Source organism: Branchiostoma lanceolatum, chromosome 13 (assembly GCF_035083965.1).
Source record: "Branchiostoma lanceolatum isolate klBraLanc5 chromosome 13, klBraLanc5.hap2, whole genome shotgun sequence".
In the NCBI taxonomy this organism is placed as follows: Eukaryota; Metazoa; Chordata; class Leptocardii; order Amphioxiformes; family Branchiostomatidae; genus Branchiostoma; species Branchiostoma lanceolatum.
In genome coordinates this window covers 8135318-8147955 of record NC_089734.1, presented here as the reverse complement: position 1 = coordinate 8147955, position 12638 = coordinate 8135318, and the positions used below count along the sequence as shown (strand labels likewise).

The window sequence follows — 12638 nt, the reverse complement described above, 5'->3', positions numbered from 1 at the left end:
ACAACCGACGTTATATTTTGTTATGTTGTAGACAACGTTGTAGATACCATTATAAAACATTTATCGACCCATATTACTTTAAGCTTAAGGGACATTCCATCCAAAGTTTCAGGACTCAGCTGTACGGGTTAAACCATAATTTGTAGAAGAGGGAGGGATTATCTAACGGTATGTAGCTCTGAATGATTCTTATAGGTCATTCTTTCTCAGCCCATGCGGTGAGAAGGGCACACGCAAGGCGGAGCACGTTCGCAAATATTGTGAAACACGAGCCGTCTGTTTACGGCACAATTCTGTTGGAGACACTTAGAACATAAGCATGGTCTATTGTAGGGGGCTTATACGCCGTATACGTGAGAAAAATACGTACAAGGTACAAATATACGGTTTCGTCATGTTAATTCCTTGACAATATATGCTACCTATTCACGTAGATCGGCAAATTTCCGTAACGTTAACATAATTTTCTCCTGTTTTGTACAGTATAGTACTTAGTAGTCCGCTCCACAACGGTAGGATTAAACCCTTGCTGCATTTGTTTTCGTCAGAGAATCGTACTTTGTTATCAGTTGACCCATGAGTGACTTTTCTGCGCATTTTGTGGTGTAAGTTAGCGGAACATTTCGCTCTATTGTGAAGTTTTACCGAACCATTCAAGCACAATACGGGCGTACCGATTTTCAACAATGTTGACATGCAAACACCTTTGTTTATTGCCGTCTGTGATCGATTCTTTAATTGTTGAGCGATAACTTCTCAAATTTCTCACGTGAAAATAGTGTTGTGTTTCATACCATTCAGTTAAAGCTGGGGGCCTTTTTTCACCAGGGTAGGTAGGAACATAACGTCAGATAGTCTGGCTCTCGTCCAAAAATGTCGTTCTTTTTTGTTGTTGTTTTTAAATCTCTTTATTCAAACATACATTAGTACACAGCACAACAACACATTTACAATTTCTCAAATATACACAGTTACATATTGTTACAGGGGCCATTTGCACTGGCTTTTTTAGCTAGGGTGTGCTTCCTAGGGCTTTTTTGACTGGGGTGTTTCATCCCCCTTTAAAAATCGTCGTTCTAGTTTTTGACAGAAGTTTGCATTTCCCTTTGTCTAGAGCTAGGATACCAATATCCATTAAGACTAGATAATATATAGCTTAATGCTTGGCACATCTTCACCTCCTAACAACTGAGTGTCTTTACAAATAAGTGTTTACGTTACGTTAGCCATTTGGTATTTGCCGATGTTTCTTCGGCTTTCCAAATTCGTTTGGTAAGCATTGAACAGAAATTATTGAATGATAATGTGATTATGTGAGGCCTGGGCAGTCGTTTAGAAGGGACTAAATTGGGGCATGGCACATATCAATTTCTGTTAATATTCCCTTATTGGCGTGGGTATATTGCGTCTACAGTTGCTTTTTCATTCTGCCAATATGCGCAGGGTCAATGGACATTTCAAAATAACCTGACATAACAAGAGATGACATAAGGGTAGAAAAATGTGACAATTGACCTGACATCAGTAGGAGATCTAAGAACATCTCTTGAAATATCCTTTGAAATAATCCTCAGCCATAGATATGATTGTGACCCCATAGGTTTAGAAATACTGATAGTATATCTCGGACGACATTCAAAACAAAGAGCGCGCCCCCACCGGCAAGTCATGACATTTCCATTATCATTGTGTCGGATACATTTGTTATATGTGTCGGTAACTGACCTACATATCGATTGAAACACTCCCATTTCTGCATCGTTTGCTTTTAGCTGTTATCCTCATGGGTCCGGGGGGATAAAAAGTCAAACGATAGGACAGTTGATATTGCTCTACATGTAGGCGATCTGTGGGTTAACGTTGGCGTGCTATGATAGAGGGAGACATTCGCCATTGACGATCATCAAGAATGTCGACGAGACGCCACTTTGCTATTACATGCCAAACTTCAGGCCGTGCAATCCGGTTTATTTAGAGCTTGCTTCTGCCAACAATTCTATGATCAGTTTTTGCGAGCAATAATCTAGGCTTATAAATTCCATGTAAGCCTGTTTAGACAATAACATGGAAAATGTCGTCAGCATGAAGCACATCATAACTCACTCGGCCTCCTTCTATTCCCGTGAAGACTACACGGAGCGTATCTAGCCTTGCCAGCGCCAACACGGATGATCATGCAGTGTGTCTTCAATTTTTAAAGGATAGTCCATTTGTATACAATGCAATGAATCTCGATACACACAATAAGGTCATACAGAGTTTACAATGATATAGGATACTGTCAATTGTATTCATGTACAATTCAAATAAATACCAGTGCTGCGTTTCATAGAGTATGGTGTTATAGTATAGTATAGTGTTGTATAATATATTAAAGTCTAGTGCAGTTTAGTCTAGTCTAGTCTAGCCTGTAGTCTAGTGTAGTAAAGTGTAGTGTAGTGTAGTGTAGTGTAGTGTATTGTAGTGTAGTCTTGTCTTTTATTGTCTTGTAGTCGTGTATAACAAATCGAGATGAACGTTCCTCTTTTATGTTTTCCTGGTTGATATTATTCTGCAAGATAAACACAGACTGATCTACGTTATGCCCAAACTTGGCAGTATCACGCACTGACTTGCCGTTCTTAATTCTTTAAGCTACATGTACATGTATGTATCGTTTACAATTAACGTTAATTAACATCTGATCCCACCTTCTGTTAATGTTACCATGTTTTAAATCTTCCGCATACAAAACTAAAACTAAATATTTTGCCACCAAACCGATTTAAAAAATCAATTTAACACCATGCATTCAAACGGGGTTCCTTTCCATTTTGACAACGTTTTTCTACTTTTGAATCTTCAGCTTATTTATCTATGATGCAGAATAAAAGGGACCGATCCAGCAAGGATGATGACATACAAGACTATGCACATCCTGTCCAGAACTCTGGCCAGCATGGTGTGCTGAGTTATGTCCTCTTCTGGCCCTTGATCAGTAGCCTTGATCATGGCAATGCTAGACCGGAGCATCTCAATATTGAAACTGAGGTCGTTGATGCTCTTCTGCAGCTGAAGAGAAGCCGAGATGGCGTCTCCAGTCTTCGAAGCTGCCGGGTCTGGTTGGACGTTCTTCTCGGCACGTTGTATCTTGCGCTTATGCTCTTCCGTCCGTGTGAAAGGGTAGGAATGACGTCCGCCTCCGTGCTTTTTGTACATGCTGCCTTTGCGGGACTCGATTCTGTACCGTTCTAACCCCTTGAAAAGGTTCCCCATCAGCAGCATCCTGTGGAAGAGATTGTACATCAGTGCAGTATAGTATACAACAAGATGATAAAGGACGGTTGCATCCAGAACGCGCTCTTATCCAAAGCATGCTCCGAAGCACACCCCGGATATCCAGAACATGTGCTTTTCTTGGCGGGGACTATCTTATACATGTGGTTTTCGTGGTTAAGAAGGCCGCCATCTTTGTTCTCCTCGCGCGGGGGTTGTGTAAAAGTTATTCAACTGCTGGTTCTTTCTAACAAATCTAACGAAAGGTAAGGATACTTCGGTGACGATATCTTTCTGCTGACGATAGCTAGCAAGTACTAATTTTGCCCTAAATTGAAAGCATTTGTGAGTCAACATATATATATATATATATATATATATATATAAATATATATATAAATATATATATAAATATATATATATAGCTCATTTCATGCAATGTAAGATCATACGATCATCTAAACGCAGAGGAAAACGCATGTTTGATTCCGAAGTAAGGGAAAAGCGTACCTTGCCAGGAACACCAGGAAGAATGTCCTGACTCTGGGCGGGAGGTCCCCGTCCGTGCCGTGGATGTTCATGATGACAGCCGTCACCATCAGGAAGAACCCCATCATCGTCATGGACAGGATGATCCACTGGGCTGCAGAGGGAACATTTTAACTGCACAATTCAGATACAGCATCTATATATTACATTGATTCGAATTGATAAAGTTATTGCGTTCCTCCTTTTCCCACGGTATATTGAAATTTTCTGAAGATGTCTTATAAAGTACTGTGGTTCAATTTATTGAGACGGCCTGAGGACGATTTTCGGACATCTTATAAAACAAAAATTAGTATCCAGATGTCTGATTATTTCGTTCAATATTCTATTTTCCATGCTGTCCAAGTGGCGGCAGGGTTATAAGTTGTACATAGTCCGCCGCCACTTTGTCTTGTCCCTTTCTTGCGTTAGATGTTTTGTGAAAAATACTAGTAACGTTAAATTTTTATGTTGGCAATATCTGGCTAAAATGCAAGTGCTTGAATTCATAGCCTCCTTCGCAGACTTCTTGGAGCGGCAGCATTTATTACTTTTTTGGGTGTTAGAGGGGGTGCTGATACGCGTTTTTTTTACACGGGCCAAGGTTTAGGGATTTTCGTCGCCGAGGGGTTTATGTCACCGAGTGAGGATCGCCCCTCTTCTGTTGGAGCCGGCATTAGACAACCATGGCCCGTGTAAAAAATCGCGTATCAGCGCTCCCTATCCGCCCCCTGAATAAACCCCGCCGCTCCAAGAAGTCTGCGGAGGAGGTTAGCGCTTTTACTATTTCCTTAGCAAACAAAACAGAGAGAAGACGTGATTCGTTTCTTATCTGACCTAGAGACGGCAGTGTCCCCTTGACCGGCAGATGGTCTGTGATGAGCACCAGGTACACCACCATGGACAGGATGATGGTCACTCCGAACGAGATCCGGTCTCCCTTGTCGATGGGTATCATGAAGGTGATGATCATCAGCATGGCGAGGACCACGCAGGGAATGACGACCACGGCAAAGTGGTACACATGACCACGCTTCAGGTGGAAGAGGAGACAGCCTCCCTTTTTATCTTGGACTTGAAGTGAGATATCCACTTCCCACTCCCCGGTCTCGGTGAGAGAACTTCCGTTGCAGTCGAGGAACGCTGTGTCATTGTCTGTGCTGCCAGCTGCAGAGCACACTGCAAATTAAACAGGACATTACAAGTGCCTTCAAATTGGTTGATTATTTCATGAATTCACCAGTTGGCTTATAAGAATTTTTAGAAACTTATTTAATTGAAAAATCACAGAGAATTCTTAGGTGTTAGATGGGTACCGATATGTTCCTCTTTTTCCGAGGGTTTCCAGCACATGTCACACTCCATGGTGTCCTTGGGGAAGTAGAACGGGTCCAGGGTGCAGCTGGATCTCACCAACATGTTGACCTCCCACGTCACACGGCCGTCACTGGAGATCCTCACGGCAGAACGGGGCATCTGGTATCTGGAGTCCTCATGCGCACTGGGGGAACATATAATATAATGTTACAACTGCCTCTTTTTTTGTGCATCTCGAGATTAACGGCGGGAGTCTCAAGCGAGAACAATGGCGTCCATCATTTCAAATGGGGACATAGAGTTGATATGCTGATATTCTGGTATCTCTCTCTCTCTCTCTCTCTTAGGATAGAAATTGGCAGATATACATATGTATATAGCACACATATGTATATAGCATATATATATGTATATAGCACAAACGTACCAGAAACTTTTACGAAAACATCAATTCCAACAAATATCAACTGACGCATATTTCTGTATCCTTTTTACCTAGATCCATGTCCATGATCCATGGTAAAATAGATTCACAATGGTACGAAAGCATACGTCTCCATCATCAAGCATACTTACTCTCCTGATAAAGTCAGAATAGGAGTCCAAACTTCGTGGCTGTCCACGTAGAGTTCAGTGATCTCAGGACGGTAGCTCCTTGGATTCCACATCACTTTTCTGTCGTTCCAACTCTGGGAGAAAGCGATTGCTTAATTAAGAGGATGCACACTGTTCAATGAGGCCCAACGTTTCAAATTACAGAAGCATACAAATATACATGTACCTGTCTGGTAGGAAATGGAAACAGATTCATAGCTACTATACTGATCGTTAAAGACAAAAGTGAAACTGTTGCTTTGTTTGCATGTATACTAATATGCCTTACCAAGCTAGTATTGGTACTAATTGATCATTTTACTGTTATATAACAGTAGAGAAAAAGAGAATTAAACACAATTGCTTCCGTCCCTATTGCCAGATCAGTGATCATTATTTCGTACAAGAATATTTCATAAAATACCCAGCACACATACTTACAAACTGAACGACGGCAGAAGTGACAATTTGCTCTTTCTTTTCGTCCTAGAACAAGACAAAGGTATCACTCTCTAATCAGTTCTCGTATCTTTTATGCTGTACCAAAAAAATCACATTTTATATGCACAATGTATAAGTCATGAATGAAATGGTTAAATTGTATTGTTTGTGCGGAATAAATCTGTGTATAACTCCTAGAAACATGACGTACCATGTCGACGATTTTTTGCACGTTTGCCCGAAACTGAATATCGACCTCTCCGGGCGGATGGAACTTGTCACCATGGCCGAGCATGTTGTCTGACAGAATGTCGTCTATAAGTTTCTGTCTGCTATCCACTGAAATAAAGACAAACAAACAAATAGATAAACTAACTAACTAAAACACTGCTTTGACGACACATTTTACGTGACAATCAAAAATAAAAATACACTGCTGTTTGCTATCTTTACTGAAGCCCCAACGATTGATTTTCAGCATATGAATGTTGGGGTTACTCGTAGATAACATCGTGTGTTGTTGACATAAAACAAAGTGCACTCATACACATTGGCACAAAACTCAAATCACAAGAGCATTTACATTCCAAAGTTAAGTTCACGAAAGAAATAAAGGTAGGATTCTAACTCTATACATACGCTCAATAGCTGCTCGTTTTCCGTCTTCTAACACGACTGAACCTTGAGATCACAAAGAACACCTATGGCCTAGAAAGGTATTCTTGTTGTGTGTATCAGTGAATGTTCTTTTCATAAAGTTAAATTTGATGAATTTCTGAATATGTTATAGAAAAGTGAAAAAAGAAACTGACTCCCACCTTCACACTTCGGTTTCTCTTTAGACCAGCGGGTCCCGTTGGTGCCTGTCCGCTCACAAGTGGCGCTGGTGTGTTCAGAAACAGGCCTGTAACCCCTGTGACAGGCGAACGTGATCCGTTCTCCTAACTTGTAGAACCTTTTAGCGGGCTTTCTGGTGCCAAAAGCTGGTTCGCCTGGATCCTCACAGCCTTGGTCTGTGGAGCAGAACAGTAAATATCCGTATAAACTCGACCCCACATGGCAGTGGTTAGGGACCCCCATGTTCAGCACCAAGGACGGAGCCTTCCGACGCTTAAAGCGGCATTACGATACAACCATCATATTCTGTCGCTTGTTGACCAATTCTCTAAAACAGAGAATGCAATATATTCTGTTTGTTGTATTACGGTATCATTTCAGAATAAGATAGAGGCTAAAAATCGGCATCTTACATCTCATATTGTTCGTAAAAGTCAAAACAATCACAGTGAACCGTCGATGTAAAGAGCAAAAGAACTACATCAAGTTTCAATTCATTTATACATGATGATAAGCACAAGCAACAAAAACGGTATTTACACGTACCGTGACGACCACACGGGAAAATGTCGCACTCCTCGAGGCCGTTCTGAGTGACGCAGAACGGTTCAGTGAACTCTCCCAGGTCCACAGCAGGGTTCCGGCAGTAGTTCTCCTCCAGGTTTGCCCACGTGTAGTCCCAGGGCCGGATGGACCTCTGTTCGCTCCACCTCTTACAGCGGGCACCTGATACGGTGGTGTTTGACTCTCCTCTGTAGTTAATGCCACGCCCGTGGTAACAGTCTGTGGGGTCAGGAAAGGACACAGTCGTTATCATTCTGTTAGTCCAATAAATTACCAATCATTCACCCTTAGAATCCACAAGGGGCTCATTTGGGTGTATTCTTAAAATCAAGGGAACATACCATGCGAGGAAGAATGGCTAGTGTGCATGTGTGTATTTATCTGTTGGTGCAATCGCGCGCGCGCGCATGTGTGTGTGCGTGTGTGTGTGTGTGTGTGTGTGTGTGTGTGTGTATGCGCAGTATGAACCATTCTCACGTCTGACTTTGTTTCAACGAATCTGAAATACCTTCGCCGTGTCTTGTAGTCGGCTTGACGTTCCAACAGTCTCTGTCAGGAAGTTCTTCACAAGTCGGTAGTCGCCACCCCTCCTTACACTGGTCATAAACTTCCTCACATAAGGAGCGGCATGGAAGCTGTTGACTAGAGTCAATGGAAACGCACATGTTGCAGGTTGACCTTATCATGTTAGTTCCAAATTCAAAAGACTTGTCAAAGATTCTTTACTGTTTTGCAATGTCTACATTGTTTGAATATGTTTATCAGTCAGATAATGCAAATAAGCAAGTGCAGCAAAGCCATACAACACATACCAGCCACATTTCGTTGTTCTAGCAAGTATGAAGTAACGTTATAGGTATTCAATATGACGCAAGTTATGAGTTATTAGGTCTACAGTCTAGTGAGAACACGTACCGGGACATGTGACACTTTGGTGCAGCCATGGCGCAGACTAAGACTCTGATCTGTGGGTGTGAACAGTTCCTGGTGCTGAGGACGACTCTCTTCAGCATGACGTCAATGTCCGACAGCTCGTGATGGCCGAACATGTTTGGTAGTGATATCTGCTGGTAACCCAGGGTCTCCGCACAGGCAGACGATCTCTTCATTGGTCTGCAATCTGAAGTATGAATATCATTCATAGATATTCTAGATTGAGTAAAACAACTTCGTTTCCTCAAGACGTGTAAGCTAGAACAAACAATGGTGCGTATTCGCTCACATTTCAACAATGTCTTGTATATCAGGAACTGCCTTGAGAAAATATCTCTTCACTACAGTGCTTATTCGTATAAAGGCTAACTGTGCCTTGGCTTGAACCATACGTATGTTTGACCTTGCATGCACGAAACGTGTATCAAACACTAATATTTCAAACAAATGGCAGAAGTAAACAGGTATATCGGGTATGTGGCCACCATATGACTGAAGTGTTCTGCCAGCTGACTGGAAGACAAATTTGTACTTTGGCTGCAACAAGCAACGAGTAACACTGACCAAAGGTCTGACTCTTACACTGACCAAAGGTCAAAACTCTTCAATACTTTTACACAGGAAATAGGCCATCTCATTAATCTCAACAATCTTTCTGATAAAACAAAACTAGCAGTTCTTTTAAAAGGTTCACCTACAATACCCTCCAGTTATAATTTCAAAATCATGCTGATGACACAAAACTTTATAAATGATTCAGGGAGGTTCTAAGTACTTCTACTTGGAATCGCCTTGAATCTTTTGTGAATATTACCCTAACATTAATCAAGGGTCGGTACAGTTGTATGTATTATGCATCTTCATATTTCAATTACTTTGTGTATTTAATTATTCAGTTACGTTGTTACTATTGTTAATTTGATACGCTTTACTTCAGTCATATCTTATCTTATTTATGTTACGTTTGTTCAGAAACTTGCTTAAGTTTGTTATTGTCTCTGTCTATTCTTATTTAGTTTTTCTGTGGTGCTGTAAAATAAGACTATGTTCTTGAGTGTAGCGCCACTATGTCCATGTCCATGTGTATCTTGTCTTCTGAATAAAAAAAATAAAATAAAAAATAAAAAAAACGAGTAACAAACACTCACCGCAGTCTCGTTCGTCACTTTCGTCAGGACAGTCCACGCTTCCATCACACCTCTGATGGAACCTAATGCACGCCCCTTCACCACACTGGTAATGTCCTTCCGAGCAGTTGGCTGTCTCTAGAACAGTGGAAAGTAGCGCAAAGATTGGGTCCATTGTGTATTTTCATCGAAATCTTGATAAGTAATTTGTTGTCTTCTTACCAAAGTTATAATCACAATATTTCATAAGAAGTACAGTGTCTCGATGGTAATGATAAGCTATCTTATGTATTTGACAGCTTACCTCTTTCCACAGCCGTATATTCTGCTGAAAACCCGCCGTACCTTCCAATGCTGTCAGACCGGAAGGAAACAGTCATGGAGTTCCCGGATGAGTTCAGTAGAGGCGGAACGTCACTTCCGCAAAAAGTACCTGTAGGGGAATTGGAGAACTTAGTCCCTCTCTCGGGTTCTATAGAAAATAACGTGCGATTCCTGGTCACCAGGAGTGTATCCAACAAATTACAAATACCATATATTGTACAGTTTGCGTTTCTGCCGCTTGTACGTTGCACTTGGACTCTCACCTATCTTATGATGTAAAGCTCCGGTTCCCTCGTACACCGTGACACGGTCGAACCCACACAGGTCATCGCTCTCCAGGTCAAACGTGTGGAACTTCAACTGTACAACTCTGGAGCTGTCCACGGATATCTCCCACACACAGTGTTCGTCAGACGGATACTTCTGCGGGTAAAGGGGAGTGCTAAACGTTCCCCTGTCGTTGTCGAGATGAACAGGAGACGGGCAGTAGAGCACGGATTCAGTAGGATCTGCCAATCCTGCAAGGTGTACATGTATTCGTTTGGGCATTCAAGAGGTAACGAATAAACGGAGATTTGACAAGTCAGGAATACGCAACCCCATCAGTGTTGGTTGTGCTTTGTGCCGTGCCACATTCGGTCTGTAGCAAAAGATACGTATACATACAAATCTCCATGTAAGGTCTTACCTGGCTGTGATTGTGCTGAAGCGCTTTGGAGAAGAAGATAGCAGTAGACAACGGCATACCAAAATGATCTGCAGGTGTTTCTGGCCTTCATTGTCGCAGTTCCACAGGACACTGTAAAATATCAGACGACCACGTGTAAATACAATGAAACATTTCCACCCGAGCTGGTCTTAAGGTGTTGAGCTATGGAAAGCTTTTGTTTTCAAATGTTTTTCTTTCAGTTAGGATACAAATATCAAACAAATAAACATACAAAATCAGTGTATCTTTGTCCTATTCCAGCAGGAGGGCTGACTACAGTTGAAGGTGACATGAAAGAATCTAGAAAGCAATAGGTTGTGGGATAATTCCATTGCTTGGACCAAGGACATTATATCCTTGCTTGGACTATAGACAAACAGCCTTTATTAGCTGATTAGACACGATATCGATGGTCTTTATTGTATTAAATGCCCTTATCCTGCTGGGGTAGCTATTAACCATAAGTGGTGTGGCACCAAATCAGATTTTGTACATTTGGTCTATCTGATTTCCTATCTTCTTAAAGCTTGTTTTTCAGGTCACAATGTCTACCAATGCCGAGATACTGTCTGATATTGAGTAAAGATTATTGAGTGCATCTTGACATTTATTTTCCGATTCTCGTTCTCTTACACAGCTGAAACAAAGAAACCGTGAGCTTATTTGTATCATTCTGTGTGTTCTGAATTTTGGCTACAAGCTCTTGTAAACATATTACCATAGGGTGTTCCATGTGCATTCGGTGGTTTCGTATGCGGGTAAACTCACACTTTGGAATGGCATGGTCATCGGAAAGCACCTGATAGTTTTGTACTAGCGAAATACATATCCGCAAGGGCTATATAGTTCTGAAGATGTCAATCATAATCATAGGTCCATATAAAAACAAACTTGATACGGTAGCTGGGACGGTGACCAGTCGACAAGTACATTGTAACTTGACCGGCAATACAAAAACATATACTGAAAGGCAAGCAATGGTCGAAGATACGTATACGCCATTCTAAGCTCCCGAAATTTTACAATAAGCCGATATGATATGAAACACGGGACGAACAGCCAGCTTAAGATATAGATCTTTATCTACTATTGTAGTGATATGAGGTGAACCAGATCATATCACAGTGAGCAATGCGCTGGCTCACTTCATGAGCGTGAATGAAAACTCAACAGAAGAAACAATAACCACACCAACAGCAACAACTACTGTATGTATAATCACACCTTACTTACCCTTGCGTGTGAGAAACGGTCATCTTCTAACGTAAGAAAGATGTCCCATTCTTCATCATCTTGTCAAATACAGAAGAGAATGCGGCGTATGTTATACTGAATATCATGTCTTCAGCAATGCGACGCTTTCGACTCGAGAAAATACAATGTCTTGTCGGGCGTCCGAACTGGAGAACACTGCCCTAGCGCTAGCACTGATCATCCCACACGAATCAACAACGTCATGATCAGGCAGTTACAAATGCAGTTATGTCCTGTGCATCTCATCATCATTGTTTTATTTGCAGTCTAATTGCTGAAAGCTCTTAAGTGCTACCCTGGCTTGCCAGGGGGGAAATTGAATCTGTGCTGGCGTTTATGGCCCAAATCGATCAAAGTGGCCATGTCAAACCTTATCGTTAAACTCAGGTGGACCGACAACGTTTGTCATGGAACCCAGGAAAATACATCCAGGAAAAAGGCGTCCCCCTCTCTCTCTCTCTCTCTCTCTAGATCTCTCTCTCTCTCTCTCTCTCTCTCTCCCAGGCCCACTCTCTCTCTCTCTCTCTCCCTCCCTCTCTCTTTCTCTCTCTCTCTCTCTCTCTCTCTCTCTCTCTCATATCACATATCATGAAGTATTTAAAAGTCTCGTCTAGTTGCACATCATATTTCACTCTAATTGCATTTTGCATATTCTTGTCCTTGGTACAGAAAAGGTATTCTGAATGAATACCATTGTAGTTTTTAGACATGGATGAATGCAATTTAGTAGAGGTTTGCAGAGATGTCCTTGCTTA

General features: G+C 41.6%; 1 protein-coding gene across 1 annotated transcript; it reads right to left on the bottom strand.

Annotated features, from left to right (window-relative positions):
* Positions 1 to 1927: 1927 nt before the first annotated feature.
* Positions 1928 to 12046, bottom strand: LOC136447848 (uncharacterized). The gene is made up of 16 exons (XM_066446955.1): positions 11863 to 12046; positions 10609 to 10719; positions 10184 to 10438; positions 9901 to 10029; positions 9618 to 9734; positions 8452 to 8656; positions 8045 to 8178; positions 7519 to 7755; positions 6954 to 7148; positions 6347 to 6474; positions 6136 to 6180; positions 5677 to 5789; positions 5100 to 5284; positions 4621 to 4962; positions 3766 to 3898; positions 1928 to 3265 (listed from the first exon to the last, which is right to left on the bottom strand). The coding sequence occupies exons 2-16, from the start codon at positions 10697 to 10699 to the stop codon at positions 2851 to 2853; spliced, it is 2724 nt and encodes a 907-aa protein (XP_066303052.1). The 5' UTR covers positions 10700 to 10719; positions 11863 to 12046; the 3' UTR covers positions 1928 to 2850.
* Between the last annotated feature and the right edge of the window lie 592 nt (positions 12047 to 12638).